Here is an 18,265-nt window from a genome sequence, read left to right as displayed (position 1 = left end):
GTGGATTCTCTGTCCCCTCTCTCCCATCCTGCCCCCAGTACACTACCAGAAGATCATCCACCGGGACATCAAACCTTCCAACCTGCTGGTGGGAGAAGATGGGCACATCAAGATCGCGGACTTTGGTGTGAGCAATGAGTTCAAGGGCAGTGATGCCCTTCTCTCTAACACTGTGGGCACCCCGGCCTTCATGGCTCCTGAGTCGCTCTCGGAAACCCGGAAGATCTTCTCTGGGAAGGTAGGTTTGGACCTGCCTGAGATGTGCAGTTCTGCCTGTGTTAGGGTCCTTTCAGTTGTAAGTGGCAAAAATCTAACTCACTGGTAAAGAGTGATCTGTGGGTGAGGAGTGGGGTTCAGCTCTGTTTTCCTGAATTAGTTTCCTCCCCAGGTTGAATGTCATTAGCAATTCCAGGCTATTTTCTACCAGTTTACAAGCCTCAGTGGAAACAGCATTTTTCTTTCTGTAGGACTGAAATGAAAATCCTAGGATTGGCTGTAATTGGCCCAGTGTGGCCCATCCTCGAGCCAATCACTGTGCCTGACGAAGTGTTGCTCTGATTGGACAGTTCCGGGTCATGTGCCCATCCTTGAACCAATCACACTGCCTGGGGAAAGTGTTGCTTTCATTGGCCAGGCCTGAATCATGTGCTCAGTCAGATGTGGGGTTTGATGGGCAGGAACAACCCTATTCAAACTCCCATGGTCTGAGCAGTGAAAAAGAGATGCTTCCCCAAAGGAAAGCTGGAGGATTGGATCCTGGACAGGTGAAAGAAGGTTATGCCCTTTACTGCCCCTTGCCCCCTCACACTGAGCTCTCTTTTTCTTGCAGGCACTGGATGTTTGGGCCATGGGTGTGACACTGTACTGCTTTGTGTTTGGCCAGGTAAGGTGGGGTGTCCTGTGTCCTGGGTGTTGTGGGTGGCTCCCTTGGACTAATAGTTACCCTTGCAGGGAGATAGTACTTACTCATTTAAAAGTTATTTTATTTCCACAGTTAGATCTGAATATGAAAAAGTATGCCTTCCCAAATATACATAGCTGTGCATAACAGTCATATCTGTGAAAAGACAACCTACTAAAACGAGGTTTTGGCAGAGGCTCTAGAGGTTGTAAATACAGTTGATGAATTTAGGTCAAGGACAGCAAATGTGCACCTCTTTCCACTTCTAAACAGGAGATAGGCATCACTAATCAATAACTGCAATCTTTCTTTCTGAGCCTGGTACTGCTTTGATGTTCTTCTCAACAGTGTTCCTAGAAGCTGTTGTTGGAAGAATAGAATTGGAATGGAATTTAAAACATTTGGCATTATTGATTTAGGGAGTGCTGTTTGTCTTCATTTTGTTGTTCTTTTGTTATTTTTATATTACTCGTATTTAGGGGCTTCTATTTTTAATTCTTGGAGAAGGCAATGGCACCCCACTCCAGTACTCTTGCCTGGAAAATCCCATGGATGGAGGAGCCTGGTGGGCTGCAGTCCATGGGGTCGAGAAGAGTCAGACACGACTGAGCGATTTCACGTTCACTTTTCACTTTCATGCATTGGAGAAGGAAAAGGCAACCCACTCTAGTGTTCTTGCCTGGAGAATCCCAGCGACGGGGGAGCCTGGTGGGCTGCCGTCTATGGGGTTGCACAGAGTCGGACACAACTGAAGCGACTTAGCAGCAGCAGCAGCATTTTTAATTCTACAGTTCAGACTGATTATGTGAGCAGTAAAAGTGAGAATTATTCCTTCTCCTGAGCTTATGCTCCTGTTGAGGAAAGCTTAAGAAACTGATCCCATGGAGAAGTAAAGGAGTTTATAATCTCCCCACAACCCAACATTTGATTAGAAAATTTTCAATCCTGTAGTCAAGTTGTAAGAATTATACCTTCTTACATATGCTTCAGAGTACGGTCATTTGCCAGAGTTCACTATCTGTGGCTTTCATTTTTTTCTTTTGGGCTAACATTTACACATCAGGGAATCTACAGATGTTAAAAGTGTACTATTTGCTGAGTTGTCAAATGGATGCACCTGTGCAATCCTGACATCTCAAGTTATTGTTTTTCATGGCATCATTTTCCTTGGACAGGAGTAGACAAGGTCACTTTCTGTGACCTTTTGCAGCCTTTTGAGCACCCTGCATAAAGGTTTCTTTTTCCAAAACAATCCCTGAGCTCCTCCTGGGTCAGGCCCTTCCCCCTGTGAGAAGATCGCCTTGTCACCCAGGAGGTGGTGTGTGAACAGGCTTCAGGGTACAGTCTAGGCTTAAATACCAGTTTCATGCTTTCTAGGACATGGCACCTCTCTGAGCTTCTGTTTTTTCTCTTCTGTAAAATGAGAATAATATTTGCTATTTTTTAAATTATTTATTTACTCATTTTTGGCTGCCCTGGGTCTTCGTTGCTGTGCGCAGGTTTTCTCTAGTTGCGGTGAGTGGGAGCTGCGCTCTAGCTGTGTCGCGTGGGCTCAGTAGCTGCAGTGTGCCTTCTCTAGAGTGCAGGCTCAGTAGTTGGGACTCGCAGGTTTAGTTCCCCGGTGGCATGTGGGATCTTCTTGGACCAGGTATGGAACCCGGGTCTGTTGCATTAGCAGGCAGATTCTTAACCACTTGACCACCATGGAAGTCCAGTATTTACTATTTTTTATGGCTTCTGAGAGGATCAGCAGAAATAATTCAAGCATTCATTAATTCACCAGGTATTTATTGAGCCCCTACTTTGTGCCAGGGATGTTCTTGGGCACTGGGTGTCAGCAGTGAGCAAGACAGACAAAAATCCATGCCCTCTTGGAGCTGACATTCCCGTGCAGGAATTAAACAGTGAATAAACCCATATGGTTTTATGTTTTGGCCACACCATGTGGCATGTGGGATCTTAGTTCCCCAATCAGGGATTGAACCTGTGTCCCTAGCAGTGGGAACGCAGAATCCTAACCACTGACCACAGGGAAATTTCCCTAATACATATGGAATATTATGTCAGGAGGGGACATGTGATGGTGAGAAATCATATGGAGGTGGAGTGGGTGTCCATTTTAGACAGGAGCTCTGGAAGACCTCCCTGAGAGGCTGAGCTTTGATCAGACACCTAAATGATGGAATAAAACAAGCCATGCAGATACTGGTATGAAGAACATTCCAGGCAGAGGTAACAGCCAAATGAGACGTTGGTCCTGAGAAACCTCAATACAATGCCTGGCCCAGGCTGAGCCCTCACCAATCACAGCTACTGCTGCTTTGTCTTTTGTATTTTTCTTTGTATTATTAATGTTCACAGGGCAGGTGGGTGAAGTGAGTGTTTGCTTTCGGTCTTTGCTTTATGATCTTCCGTGATGGCTCAGATGGTAAAGAATCTGCCTGCAGTGGGAGAGCCCCAGGTGCAATTCCTAGGTTGGGAAGATCCTCTGAAGAAGGGAATGGCTACCCTCTCCAGTATTCTTGCCTGGAGAATTCCATGGACAGAGGAGACTGGCGGGCTGTGGTCCATGGGGTCACAAAGAGTCAGATACGACTAAGTGACTAACATTTTATGTAGGTAAATTAAAGCACAGGTACAGAGGAAAGCCAGTGTAGTTAGGAAGGCTCTAACCCTTCTGGAAAGATACTCCTGGTCCTTTTAGATCTCTGGGGTATAGGAACTGCCTCCTCCCTGGACTGGGCTGCTGGGCTGTTTCTTTCTCTGCTGTGACCCATGTGGAGTGCCGCCTGCCCTTGAAGGACAGCTGTGCCAGCCCTTGATGGCCGCTGTGTCCCTGACCTCTCTTCGCAGTGCCCGTTCATGGACGAGCGGATCATGTGTTTACACAGTAAGATCAAGAGCCAGGCTCTGGAATTTCCAGATCAGTGAGTATCCTTCACGTACCATAAGTCGCTACCTTCTCCGAGCCCTTGGTGACGTCTCCCACCCTTGATGTATCTCCTCCCCCAAGGCCTGACATAGCCGAGGACTTGAAGGACCTGATCACACGCATGTTGGACAAGAACCCTGAGTCGAGGATTGTGGTACCAGAGATCAAGGTATCTGCTGTCCCTTGGGGCGTGTTCCAGGGGCTCAGCCTGTCTCCTCTGCTTGGGTTTTTTGGCTCAACCCTGCCTCGGTCAGGCCCCATATTCCGCTGTTTACAGTGCCACACTCTCTTCTGCACCACTGCCCTCCAATGCCCTGTGGCCTCTAGGGTGCTGGGAGCCGGTGGGGAAGGATTTGGGACTTGTGTTCACTGTGATTGTGGAAGTGGGATCTGCTACCAGCCAAGCAGCTAGCACTTGCTCCACTTGGCTTAAATTGATGGCCTCTACCTCCCTAGACCAGACCAGAGTCTCTGTATGCTCCATTGTGGCTGCCGAAATCTTGGGGTCTTTTCCTTGACGCTTCCTATCCCTTTGAGAAAATACAGTTAGTAGAGGAAGTTAGTGAGCAATTTGACTGTCTACCTCTGACCCTCGCCTGCTGAATTCCGCTATGTTGTAAGAACAGCATTAGATAAGATCCCTACTGATCCCTTGCAGCCACGTGCACACACATGGACCTTTCAGAAATCTAGAGATTTCCTTCGGGAGCTAGGCACCTCAGCTAACTAGCAGTTGAAGAGGGGGCTGCCCAAAATGTTACAGATAAAGGCTTGGATCCAAGAGGCAGGTAGTTGGGGGGCAGACCTCTGCTGAAGTCCCCTCCCAATTGTGTTCTTCTCAGTGTTCTCCCTGTGCCACCCTGAGCCTCAGTTTCCCTTTCTGTAAAATGGGAAGGATGCTGCCTGCTCTGAGCTGAGCCTTCCAGGCATCAGAGAGAGTTGCAGAGGAGTGATAGGTGCTCCTTGGACAACCATGCAAGGCAGATGGCAAATTCCAGGCCCTTCTGCCAAGACACGGGGCAAGATGGAGAATCCGGTCCAGCTCACATTCTGGCCTCGTGGCTCCCTCCCTCCATCTATCTCATGTTTCCTCCCACCTGGCTCACCCCCACCTTCTGCCTGGCTTGCCTGCTCTCTTGCATCCCTGACCTCAGGCCACTGGCTCTCCCCTCCCGCGTCCCCTCCCTGGCTCTGCTCACAGGCAGGGTCTCTGGGAGCCAGTGGCAACGGCCCCTCACCCCTCCTGTCCTTCGTTGAAGCTGCACCCCTGGGTCACGAGGCATGGGGCGGAGCCGCTGCCATCAGAGGACGAGAACTGCACGCTGGTCGAGGTGACCGAAGAGGAGGTCGAGAATTCGGTCAAACACATTCCCAGCCTGGCAACCGTGGTAAGGCAGGATGAACTGCTGCTCAAGAGCAGGGCCAGAGAGCCACAGGTGGCCTGGCAGGGATGAACCAGGACACGGGCAGGCAACTGAGAAGCAGGTGTTGGGCCTGAGAGTCAGGGATTGGCCAGGTCTGCCCCTCACCCACAGCTCCCAGCCCCTGGGCCTTGGTCACACAGCAGGCCAGGTGGCCCCTGCATCTTCTAGCTTGAGTTCTCTCTGCAGCTGGGTCCCAGGTTACTTAAACAGAGTAGCCCCTCTCTAAGGATTGTTCTGCCCTTTGTGGAATTCCTGCTTTCAGAGCTTGTCCAGGGGAGAAGGAGGAGCTTTAGAAGGCTCAGGGCAGGTGCCTGGGGGGAGCTGGAGCCAAGGTGTCTTTAGAGGGGCTACCCCTGACTGGGTCTCCTGTCCCCAGAGCAGACGGCTTAGCTCGTCTCATCTCTGCAGTGTGGGCAACTGCCGGGGTGACTCTTCCCATCTCCTAGAGGGGGGTGTTTGCTCAGGGACTACTGGATCCCCTTTTATGGCCTTAAATTTGGGTCCTCATCCAGGAAGATGGAGCTAGAGAATCACCTTGGAGACTCAGAGAATCACCCACTTGCCAAGACTGTGCCCAGAGGGTGTCTGACTCCAGGAGGGAGACCCTCAGGGGGCCGGGGGTTGGGCAACAGTCCTAGGGGAGCAATCCAGTGGGATGCCTCACCATGGCCACCTCGGGAGTCCTGGGTGTGTTCAGTTAGCACCAGCCCCAGCAGGCAGGGCCCTGGGCTCTGCAGGGGGACCAGATACTGCATCCAGCCTCGAGTGACCTTAGGAGCCCCAGTGCTGGCTCCTTCGCTCCCAGCTTTGCACCTCGCCCTCTGCTTCCCCACACACTCTCTCTCCCTCTAGAACCTGAGCCCTGGGGGATCTATTCACATCCTCCTCCTCCTCCTCCTCCTCCTCCTCCTCCTCCTCCTCCTCCTCCTCCTCCCCCTCCTCCTCCTCCTCCCCGACCAGGGGCCTCTGCATGATCTTCACTGTTGAAAACTCACCCACACCCACCCACTCCTTCTCCTCCGCCCACCACACCCATGTCCTGAGCCTGTGGTGGGGAAGGCAGCTGACGTCGGGCTCCCAGCACCTGCTGTGGGTTATTCTGTTCCTGGTTGTGAATATTCTTGGGAGAAGGTGTCTGATCCTAGAGGTCTGAAATAGGCGTTGATTATTCAGGAAACACTTCTTGAACACTGAGTGGTGTCTCAGGCCTGTGGTGGGAGCGGGGAATACAGAGGTGAATAAAACCAAGATGGTGCCTGCAGATGCTGGGCAAAGAACCAACAAGTAAACGTGCAAGTAACAGAGGGGCTGCGAGGGGAACCTCCTGGGGGGATGCAGCCCAGGTGATGGGTTGGGGAAAGCCTCCTGGAAGGCGTATGCTAAGAGGATGGCGGGGTGTTCAGGCCAAGAGGGTAAAGGGTGGGGTGTTCCTGAAAAGGGAGCAGCAAATGCAGCGACCCTCTGTTGGGAGGTGGCAAGGCCCACGAGGAACCTTAAGAAAAGCAGGGCAGCTGAAACAGGGCTAAGGAGGTGGAGGGAGGGTGGCATGAGGCTGGACAGGAGGTGGGGCCAGAGCACACAGGTCCTGAGGCCACAGCAGAAATTTAAATCTTGGTCCCAGAAGTGTGGGAAGCATCTGCAGGATTTGATTCAGGGGAGTGGCATGATCAGTGTTGGCCTGAGGAAGGTCCCACGTGGAGACTGACTTTTGGGGGACAAGGAGGCCATGGGGGCTTCAGCTGTGTGTGCCAGGCATGAGGTTACAGAGATGAGCACGGGACAGTGCCAGCCCTCATAGGGCTTCTGGCCTCTTGAGGAAGATGAATCTGGAAAGATTCACCCTCTGGTGCCATCACACACTGAGTGTCCACACAGTGACAGGCCAGCGGGGAGAGGGGCGGGACTGGGAGGCTTCGCAGGGTAGGAGCCCCTTCCGCTGGGTCCTGAGGGCTGGCCAGGCTCACTGGGGGAGCGAAACGGGTCCAAATGTTCCAGGAACCACAGAGCTTGGGCCTTGGCAAGTGAGGCACCATGTGTGCTTGTCAAGGGGCATGGCCTTCGTTCTCTTATCTCAGCATTTTTCTTTTCTTTCTTTAAATTGAGGTCAAATTCGTGTAATATAAAATTAACCATTTTGAAGTGAACAATACAGTGGCATTTAATACATTTACAGTATTTGCAGCCATCACGTCTCTAGTTCTGGAACATTTTCATCATCCCCAAGAGAAACCCCATACCTGTTGACAGTCACTCACTCTTCCCTCCCCAACCACCCCCAACCCCTGGCATCTACTGTTGCTAGTGACTTGCCTATTCTGGACATTTCATATAAATGGAATCGTACAGTAAGTGGCCTTTTGTGTCTGGTTTCTTTCACTCAACATAATGTTTTCAAGATTCATCCACATTGTACCCAGTCATTCCTTTTTAGGGCCAAATAGTGTTCCATTATAGGAATAGAGCATATTTTATCTATTCATCAGTTGATGGACATTTGGTGGTTTCCACCTTTTAGTAAATCAGTGGTGTTTAAAAACACTTCCCCCTACTCTTTTAGCATGAAAATCTTTTTTTTTTTTTTAAAGTCCAGAGGCTTAGTATATGAAACAGCTTGAAGAGACATCATACTTTACTTGGAAGGGAGGCCAGAGCCTTACAGGTGTTGAGGCCACTTCTTTGAAAATTCTTTCATGAACGACAGCAGCCAAAAGCATCATGAACCTTCCATGGCTCCGTGGCCTGTAACAGGTTAAGTTCCAAACTCATAGGGGTGAGAGATACCAAGTCAGGGCGTGAGGGAATCAGATACGGGTTTCAGAAAGGATAGGGCGAGAGACTTCCCTGATGGTCCAGTGGTTAAGAATCTGCCTTGCAGTGCAGGGGACATGGGTTCAATCCTTGGCCAGGGAACTAAGATCCCACATGCTTCTGCAGCTAAGCCCTTGCATTCCAACTACTGAGCCCAAATGCTCTGGAGCCCGAGCGCCCCAAGTAGAGAGTCTATGCACTGCAACAAACAATCCCACGTGATGCAGTGAATACCCCCCTCGAGCCACAACTAAAGATCCGATGCAGCCAAATTAACTTTTTTTTTTAAAAAAGAAAGGATGCGCTGAGGGGCAGACTGGGAGGCAGAGGAGGGAAGCTGAGCAGTGGCTGAGGGACGTGATAGAGGGATAGTGACCCTTTCCCCAAAGATCGCCTCCTCTGGCATGTGTTTCCCAACCAAGCTGCGGACCCTGTCTGTCTCCCAGTGGGCGGGGTGGGGGACACCAAAGAGTTCCATCTCACGGCCGTGGACAGGCTGGCTCCCAGCGCCTCTCAGGCGTAGAAGGGCTTTCAGGACCTCAGACCTCTCTTGCCCTCACATCACACCAACTTGTGGATGGGCCACCCTCCGTATCCTGGGATGCCTCCTCAGCTCCTTAGACTGGGACCAAAGCTTCTCATCCTCAACAAAAATGCACCCCCACCCCCACCCCGAGGAACTGGTGCCCTTTTGTATTGCTCCTGGGACTGTAGAATGGTGCAGCCGCTGTAGAAGACAGTCGGGCAGCTCCGTAAAGTGTTACACAGAGTTACCAGATGATCTGAGAATTCCACTCCTAGGTGTACACCCAAGAGAAATGAAAACATTTTGTGTGGAAAGTATGTCCACACAAACTCTTGTACACAGATGTACATAGTAGCGTTAGTCATAATAGCCCCAAAGCGGAAATGGTCCAAATATCCAGCAATGGATGAACAAATAAGCAAAATGTGTATCCACACAAAGGATTATTACCAGGCCATACAAAGGAATAAAGCAATGCAGCATGGTGGACCTTGCAAACATCATGCTTGCTGAGTAAAAGAAGCCAGACCCCAGAGGCTACATACTGAATGATTCTATTTATCCAAAATGAGAAAAGACAAACCCATAGAGACAGAAAGTGGATTGGTGGTTGCCAGGGACTGGGGAGGAGGAATGTGGGTGGCTGCTAATGGGTACTGGGTTTCTCTTGGCGGTGATGTAAATGTTCTGAAATTAGATAGTGGTGATGTGAATATACTAAAAACCATTGAACTGTACACTTTAAAGTGGTGAATTTTAAGCCATGTGAATTACATTTAAATTAAAAGTGCAGTGATCCCCCTCCCTCTCAGATTATACCTGGGAAGCAGTAATTGGTTGCCTTTTGGGGTGGTTGTAGACGGCTTTCACCGCCAGGAAAAGCCTCGCCTTGAAGAGGAGACAGGTCGACGGGCCAGGAGGGCCTGTCCAGCCATGGCTCAGGTGAGACAGATGGTACCACGGACACTGGACAAACAGTGCAGGCCAGCTCTCCTGCAGTTGGGTAGGCTGAGACTAGACTGTGACGGGCTCTGGATGTCAGACTGAGGAGTTTAGACCTTATCTTGTTGACAACCAGGGAGCCGTGGAAGATTCTGGCTGTGGGCCAGTAAGACTTGGTGATGGCTTTGGCTCCTGTATCCTGGGTGGATGTTTCTCAAAGGCTCGCCATCAGCAATCAGTCCTGGGAACTGGCAGGGGGCAGGGTGTTTGTGTGCAGGTGGGTGGGAATGAGGGGAGGGGAAGGGAAAAAGATGGGAGACTTGTGCTATGGCACGAGGGAGGCTGTTGCCTGGAGTCCCCCCACCCCCAGGTGGCTGAGCCTCCTCCTCTCCTTTCCAGATCCTGGTGAAGACCATGATACGAAAACGCTCCTTCGGGAACCCGTTTGAGGGCAGCCGGCGGGAGGAGCGTTCCTTGTCAGCACCTGGAAACCTGCTCAGGTGAGTATCCCCGGGGTGGGGAGCTGGAGGCCGCCCTGCCCCACCATCTCTGGGCCCATTCTCTCAGCAGCAGTGTCCAGACTCAGATCAGCCCTGCCAGGCTCTCTGGGGAAGTCAGAGCAAAGCTGCTGGCTTTGGTATTTGCCCCACCCTGGACCCAGCCTGCCTCCTTGACTGACAGAGAACTTTTACCTTTCTCTGGGGGTACATGCATTTTAACAGGGGTGGGAGAATGGTTGATTATCAGGCTGTTAGACCCCAGAGAATGCATGCTTGATGGTGGGATTGTGGCCCCATGAAGAGTGAGCAAGGACAATCTCACTCATGGGACCACCACCCCCCAAAACGTCTCACAGTGAGGGGGAGTATCCTGCTCCTGACCACCCTGGCAACAGCTCCGTGAAGCTGGTGTTCAGGGTCTGAGTGTCTTTGGGGGTTGGGGGACAGGCATGCCGTGGGTGCCAAGTGTCCCTTCTCACTTCCCTTTTCCCTCCCCTCTGGCGATTCCAGCAAAAAACCAACCAGGGAGTGTGAGCCCTTGTCTGAGCCCAAGGTAACGCCTGCCTGCCTGTGCCTTCGCCTCTGCCGGGGCCTGGGGGCGGGGGCAGCTGCAGAGCACGGGGCATCTGCACCCAGGCGGACCTTCCATCCAGCCCGGGGCCTCCAGACCCAGGAGGAAAACGGGGCATCCAGGGGCTTGGACCTGGTGACGGGTCGTGCATGTGGGCTGGGGCTGCGGGTGCATGGCGCTCCACCCGGAATGCCTGTGATCTCACTCGGGTCTTAGACCTAGTCTGGCACCCACCTAGGCTCGGTGCACGTCAACGGCCTTGAAGCTATGTCATGGGCCGAGGCCGCCCCTGATCTGGTCTGGTGGTCAGAGCCTAGAGCAGGCATGCTGTGCTCGGGGGCTCCCCCCGGGGCTCTCCAGCATCCACCCCTTCTTCTCTGATGGGTTAAGACCTAGAAAATAAGTCCCCGTCCAGCCTGTTGCAAATGAGTGTGAAAGCTCCCCTGGTTCGGAGGAGGATCCGGTCCGCCATCCTCTTCCAAACACATGCCCAGCCTAGCTGTCCTAGCGCCTCCCAGGACAAAGGAGCATTTCTGTCCCCGCAAGCCTGAGATGACAGGATGATCACTCCCCACCCCGTGCCTGTGACAGGATAGCAGTCCTGGGACTCTCCCCACTGAGCCCATCTCACCACCTCATTCTCAGTTGGGAGCTCCAGGCAATCCTTTCTAAGTCTCAAAAGCTGCTGTGTTGAGCTATAAGTCACATACCGTATACTTCACGCATTTAAAGTATGTAACTCAATAGAGTTTAATATATTTGCCGCTGTGTAACCATCACTACAGTCACTTTTAGAATATTTTCATTAGCTCAAGTAGAAACTCTGTACCCTCGTCTCTCACCACCCAACTCCCCCATCCGCCAGCCAGCACGAGGCTACTTGCAGTTTCTATAGATTGACATATTCTGGACATTTCATATCAATGGAATCATACAGTCTGCGGCCTTTGTGTCTGGCTTCTTTCACTCAGCCTAATGTTTCTGAGGTTCATCTGTGGTACAGCATGTGTCAGAACTTCATTCCTTTTTATGGCTCGATCATATTCCGTTGTATGGATATACCCACACTCTGTCTCTCCATTCATTCGGTGATGAATACATTTTCCACTTTGGGGACTGTCACGCATGAATAATGCTGCCCTGAACGATGCCTGTGCAAGCAGCATTTGTTTGTTAGGAGTTTGCTTATGAGATGAAATTTCTTGGCCACCATAGGAGCCAGGTGCTCATACAGTAACGTAGGAAGACCATCTGTGGATCATTTATGCTCTTCCAGAGCAGGGAAAACGGCAGTTAGCCCTCAGAACCGATCATGGACAGCCTGGGAAGGCTGCCTCCGTCCCTGCCACGGTGTTCTCAGGCGTCTCTACAGCCGCGAGATGAGGTGGCCCCACTTACGGTGTGAGCCTTACAAGGTCACAGGTTGAAGCCTGATGGCTGGCCTGTATTTGTCCCTTCTCTTCTCAACCTGTTTTACGGTTTGCTTCCTTTTTTGTGCAAGTCTGTTTATTTCATCTTCTGTTTTTAATGAGATCAAAGTTACAGGACACCAAAGACTGAGATTGGCCCAAAAGACCTTACTGCCTCTCTCTTCCCTCATCTCCATCCCAGAAGCACCTGGGGATTATCTGCCCTTGCCCTTAGCCCACGGGTGGATGCTTTTGCTTGTCCCAGTAGTCCAGCACTCTGGAGCTCTTAGGGCTTAGGCAGTCTTTGGAGGGCTTAGGCAGTCTTTGGAGGCCTTGGGCCCATGGCCCGTCAGTAGTGAGACCAGCTGGTATGAGCAGACAGCTGTTGGGCCTCACTGGATATCCAATTACATCTCTCCTCCCCAGAGACTTGACCCTCTCTTCTTTGGCAGAAACATAATAGCCAATGTGTGTGATTTTTAAACAAAGAGGAGTTTCTTCCTAGGAATGTACGGACATCATGCCCTTGCCTGATGCACAGGGCAGTGCCCCTTCTGGCCAAAGACACTCAGTAGATACCAGTCCTGTGTGGCAAGCCCAGTGGCTGTCCTTAGGACAGGCATTCTTTGCTTAATGTTGGTAAAGTGTTTGGGCCTCTCCTTAGGGACTTCCCCTCACATTTCCCATCATGCAGCCCACATCCGTCACCCCAGGCAGCTCTAGCTGGGGGCACTTCAGGGTATGGCCTCTTGGGAACATGGGGACATTTCCCACCAACCTAGTCTCTTCTGCTCTGGTCACACATTGCCAAGATGAGGGCCCTTCTCTCTGTCAGAGGCATCCCTTGGGCCTGTGTGCTCAGCACATTTCTGTTGACAACCATGTCCTAAAGGTTGGCTTTGTGTCAGGCCGAGTCGGGTGGTCCTGCTTGTGTCCCCCACGAAACACACCTGGAGACTGAAGACAGTACAGTTCCTGCCCCGCAAGAGCTTAGAGCCTAAAGCGGGGTAAGCGAAGATGCCTAAATTCTGTGAACAGGGCCCAGTGTGGAGCCCATATGACCTGTGTTCTGTGCTATGGTTTCAGGTGTCAGCCCATAGGTTCGCATCTATGTTTATAGTTTATATTCCTGGCACATGATGCTGGTTTTCCATTTACCAAAGGGATGTAAGGTCTCCTCTGAAACTTTCACATAAGCAAGAAAAAAGGGGGAGAGACTCTAAAAACGGAAGTAAATAATGGTCCAGGCAGTGCAGGACTGCCAGAGACAATGGTTCAGGGCCCTGTCCGCGTCGCCCCAGGACTTAATGTGGGTTTTTTTTGTTCGGTGAGCAGGAAGCAAGGCAGCGAAGACAGCCTCCAGGGCCCCGAACCGGCCCCCGTAGGGGAGGAGGAAGTGCTCTCATGAAAGGCGGCCCTGGCGTGGAGAGTTGGGGGGTCCCAGGCCCCAGCTCCCTAGAGCACACTCAGCCTGCGCGGCCGGACGAGGTGATGGAGTAGCGCCGGACCGCGACTGCGCATGCACGTCTCACCTCTGCTGGCGGCGCCCTGTGTTTCCATAGCAGCATGTCCTACGGGAAACCGAGCACGTGTGTAGAGCCTTGACAGTCATCTCTGGTTGTTTTGTTTTTAGTTTGTTTGATTTCTTTCTTGTTTTAAAGGGGACAAAAAAAAAAAAAGACGACTCCATGACATCGACTTTGGCCGCTGGCTGGCTGAATGGGCGGGTGTGAGGAGTTGCAGACCCAAAGCCTCGTGCATTGGGGGACAATTGCTTTTTAAGACGTTTTTATGCCAAAAATCCTTCCTTGTGAACTCAGAATGGTGTCAAGAGATACCAACTGAATGTGTGTGAGGTTTGAACATCGGGAAGAACTGGCGGGAAACTCTGGTGGTGTGGTCCGAGGCCACACTTGGCTGCATTTGAAAGGGAGAGGAAGAGCAGGTGTGACTTCGTGCAAAACCCCAAATCGTGGCACGTTCTAGAATGTGGATTCATGGAGTCAGGACAGGGCTAGCCCTCAGTAGCTGCAGCCTGATTCGACGCAACTTATTCCTAAGAAGGACTATAAATCTTTTTAATGAGTAGAGCTGTAATCAGGAAAATGGAAAGGGCTTGATACATAAGAGCTTGGGTGGGGGGGCGGGGGTACGGATTTTGCATTCCCAGAAGGGCATTTGGTGGTTATGGTGGGACATCTCCTCTCAAGGACTGTTCGAACGAGTGTGTTTATGACAGCCGCTCAGAGCTGAAACTTTTCTTAAATAGTTGAAGGGGCTCTAGTCAATCTCTTGTTAAATTACAGAAACTTCAGGGTGAAATTAAATCCTACACTTCCATGTACATTACATGGCTTAAGAGTAAACAACAACAACAAATACTTTCAATTTTCTAACTAGTCTGAACTCCTGAGCAGTTCAGAAATCATTTCGAGCTTCCAGGAGCTATTCCATGGCTTCAGGTGTATGATCAGAGTTAGCGCCAATGACATCTATCCTGTATATTAGCAGCTCAGCTTGCTTATAACCTGTGTATTCTAGAGGCTGCTAAGATTCTGTTTTCTTTTTCAGCAGTAGCTGATTGTTGTAGTCAGTGAAACAAACAGTTATCCAGTTTGTGGAGGGCTAGTTAGGAAGTACTTTCATTCAGCTGAGGCATAAATGATCATCCTTATTGGCAAAGCTCTGTTAGGATCTAAACAATAACTATAGGATACCCTTTTAGAGAAGATTCTTGAAACCTAGAGCAGTCCTTGGGTCCAAGACAACCAGAGCTTGGCACAGGAAGTCCCCTTTTGTAGCCAGCAGTCCAGAAAGAAAAAAGTTTACGTTTTTGACTTCCAACTAACATTGGGAAGTTTGGTTGCAGTTCAAGTGTGACTTCTTCCAGAGTCCCATGTGGGTAACTGTGAAGTTCAAGAGGGAGGAAAATTGGAAGGACTTGGCCTGGGGGATTCCCAGTGCTTTGTGGAATCTGCCTTGAGGAAAATAGTGTCGGTAATCAGGATCAGAAGCATGAGCTCTCCTGTAGCTTCTGGCTGATCCCTGTTGAAAGGGGCACTTTCTGCAGAGACAGAGCAGCAGGTCTTGTGTCTGCTGCCAAGTACGTTCACAGAGCTTCCACAGATCTTCGTAAGCTCTTGACTGTCATTTAGCCAGACTCTTCTACTTTATAAGCAGTACAGAGTTAGAGAAGGCTGGTTTCCTAAAGCCAAGGACACCCATCTGATGGAGGGTCCTCTGGCCTGCTTTCTTTATTTCTGTAATCCAGTACTTCTTCCTCCTGTGCTTGTTTAAATCTACAGGCTCCACCCCTCCTGGGAACAAATGGGTCTGGTTAGTTTGCAATAAGCACCTTGCAGTGGTTCAAGTCAGCCGGCTCTTCATCTTAGTCCATGTGGACGCTGACCTGGCAGTGGGGGGGCTCGCCTGGAGGGGCGGGGGCTGGCAGCATGCAGAGCCTCTGCAGAACTCCTCCTGTGTTTACACAACTGCATCGGCGATGCCATTTCTCCCACCATGAAACTCTCCGTCGAAGATTTCACATGTGGAAAGCCAGCGATCAGACGGCACTGAACTGTTCAGGCAGGTGGGTTGGGGGAGGCCCATGTTCATTACTATTTTTTTTTTTTTTTAACACTAAGACACACCAAAGAAAGCTGTGGAAAAGAACCACCCCACTGAGCAAAGGATAAGCAGAGAGGGCTGTAACAAAAAGCATTAGAGCTACTTGGAGCGCAGACTCTTGGGGTTTGTCTACACTCCTTAGAGCACAAACATTGATTTTTTCCCCCAAACCCAACTCTGTCAGGAAAGGGCAGAAGCTGATATGAGCAACTTTTCTAGGTAAGCAAAAAAGGATGCCTATCCTTCTCTTCCATTACTGGCTCATCTGTGGGACCAATTTTTAAGCAAGCAGTGGCCTGCACCTGTGGCCTTGAAGAAGCACATGTTCTCTATCCATCTTTCTTCCACCCTGTTTCACTTCCCCGTCTGTTCCACAGCCTGGCCAGTGGCTCCCACAAAGCCTTATCTAGCCCCTTGCTGGCACCTGGGGCCGGAGAGGCCATCTACCCGCTGGTCTGGCCTTTCTCATAAGCTAGGGCTCTCGTCCTCCAAGCCTTTCAGGACGAGGCGAAGAACTGTGCAATTTAGACACATAGGCTCCACCTGTCGCTCTCACCCATCTTCCAAAGGGGAGCTTCTTGTCACCAGGGGGAAGAACCAAGACCTCCACTCGCTTCCAAGGTGCTAGGGAAGGTTTCAAGGTCGTTGATTTCAATCTTCTCTCCAGCTTTACAGGCTGAGTTTCATGGGACTACTGACTTTTCTATTCTGTGGTTGATTTCATGCCCGATGCTTCTGTTTTATTCCTGATCCTTTCTACTATGCATTTTCCTTTTATCAGGTGTACAAAGTTAAATACTGTGTATTTATCACTGAAAAGTACATGAACTTAAGAAAAAATAAGCCTTCAGTGTTTTTCCACAAATGTTTAAGCTTCTCTGTAAACTTGAAATAAACAGCAAAATGGTGCAAAGTCTGGGCCTCTTGGGGATTTTTTTTTTTTGGTTGTTTTAAGTCAGTGGTCTTGAGGTCGCCTGTCCTCATGTCTGTTTGCCTTCTTTAGGCTGGCAGCAAAGTTGAATGCCCGAGTCAGGGCTGATGTACTCAGCAAGTCCCTAATTTAAGCATGTCCTAGTACCTCGCTGGGTCGTCTTGGTGGTGCAGTGGTAAAGAATCCACCTGCCAATGCAGAGACACAGGAGATGAGGATTCGATCTCTGGATCCAGACGATCTCCTGGAGTAGGAAGTGGCAACCCGTTCCAATATTCTTGCCTGGAAAATCGCATGGACAGAGGAGCCTGGTGGGCCACAGTCCATGGGGTCAAAAAGAGTTGGACACGACTGAGCATGAGAGTACCTCCCTACTGAGAGGGTGGTCCCCACGTCAGCAGTACCAGCGTCACCTGGGAGTGGCTTAGCAATTCAGATTCACAGGCCCCATTCAAACAGGGCCCCAGGTGACTCACTTGATGCTGATGTTTGCAACGCACTGCTCTGAGGCAGCTCACTGCCAGATAGTCTTCTGGTGGAGCCCAAACAGGTGAGCCGCTATGGGAGCAGTTTTAATCACACACTGAATACATCTTGTGGGCAGTCATACTGCGTGACACTCCACCGCATAAGCTGGGTATTGAGCCCATTTTACGGGTCATCATCTGTAAACAGGCTCAGAAAAGGCTCCAAATTTATCAACCAATTCAGTGTTCTGCAGAGCCTTGATGGTTGCCAGTTTTCATGACGTCTGGAGACTGTTTTAGAACTGCTGCTTTCTCCAGACTGTGGGCTGAAGGTTCCCTGCACTTCAAATGTGAATCCAGCCCACGGCACTGCGTTACTGGCTTTGAACTTCAGTTCTCTGTTATCAGGGGACAGTGGATGAAGTCTGAAAGACTCCTGTTCCGTTATTGCAGAAATAACAGCCCTGAAATACTGGCCTTCGAGTCAAGAGCAGCTGTTGCTATTTAAAGGCTCCCCTCCCCCCACAGAGAATCTGATGAAAGCGAGAAGAAATGCCCACAGGTGCCTAACTTTGCAGAGTTTTAGGGGTTTCAGAGTCTCCTGGAAGGTCATCCATAGATGCAAGGCTGAAAAAGCTCTACTTAAGAGGCAGTGCCAAGGAGTGCCAACAAGCGGGGCTGTTAGCAGAACACAAGGCAGTTCTGGCGAGTTCAAGATCAGTGCCCCAGCCCTCACCCCATCTTTAGAAAGGGGGGGGGCATAAGAAGTCTCTCCCACTCCAGCAACCATGACTCCTTAGCCTGCAAGAGAATAAACTTTTCCTAAACAGTCCAACTCCATGGGACCTGTGTATTCAAGCAGGCATTTTTCAAAAACAGTAGCTCAAGGAACTTCCCTGGTGGTCCAGTGGTTAAGAATCTGTCTTTCAATGCAGGGGGCGTAGGTTTGATCCCTGGTCAGGGAACTAAGATCCACACTGTGTCCCATGGCTGGTGGGAGAAGGTAGCTTGAACCAAAACTTTTTCAAAGGGGTTGGTAAACTTTTTCTTTCCCTCCCAAAGCAAGAAAAGCCCAGGTTGTCATTTACCCCACAGAAGCAGAGCACTTCTAAAATAAATGTTCCCTTTAACAGTTGGAAATGAATTCCTGACAAGGCGGAGGGGCGGGCTGCTTCCTTTAAGGAGACGCTGAACACCTGATGCAGAATGAAGTCGGTGTGAAGGCCA

At 50.6% G+C, this 18,265-nt stretch overlaps 1 protein-coding gene across 5 annotated transcripts in view; it reads left to right on the top strand.

Annotated features, from left to right (window-relative positions):
- Nucleotides 1-16,553, top strand: part of CAMKK2 (calcium/calmodulin dependent protein kinase kinase 2) — a 52,242-nt gene extending 35,689 nt beyond the window's left edge. For 2 of the 5 annotated variants that reach the window (XM_025267644.3, XM_006047144.4), the window contains exons 10-17: nt 39-238; nt 830-883; nt 3,755-3,828; nt 3,915-4,002; nt 5,093-5,221; nt 9,933-10,033; nt 10,544-10,586; nt 13,349-16,553. In XM_025267644.3, the coding sequence (XP_025123429.3) occupies nt 39-238; nt 830-883; nt 3,755-3,828; nt 3,915-4,002; nt 5,093-5,221; nt 9,933-10,033; nt 10,544-10,586; nt 13,349-13,513 (854 nt within the window). In that variant the 3' untranslated portion in view covers nt 13,514-16,553. The remainder of the gene's footprint in view (nt 1-38; nt 239-829; nt 884-3,754; nt 3,829-3,914; nt 4,003-5,092; nt 5,222-9,932; nt 10,034-10,543; nt 10,587-13,348) is intronic. The other 3 variants (XM_025267645.3, XM_025267646.3, XM_025267648.3) reach the window with 3 other exon arrangements.
- Nucleotides 16,554-18,265: the final 1,712 nt, after the last annotated feature.

Source organism: Bubalus bubalis, chromosome 17 (assembly GCF_019923935.1).
Source record: "Bubalus bubalis isolate 160015118507 breed Murrah chromosome 17, NDDB_SH_1, whole genome shotgun sequence".
NCBI lineage: Eukaryota > Metazoa > Chordata > Mammalia > Artiodactyla > Bovidae > Bubalus > Bubalus bubalis.
The sequence above is the reverse complement of the archived record's forward strand: the minus strand, read 5'-3'. Positions and strand labels throughout refer to the sequence as shown.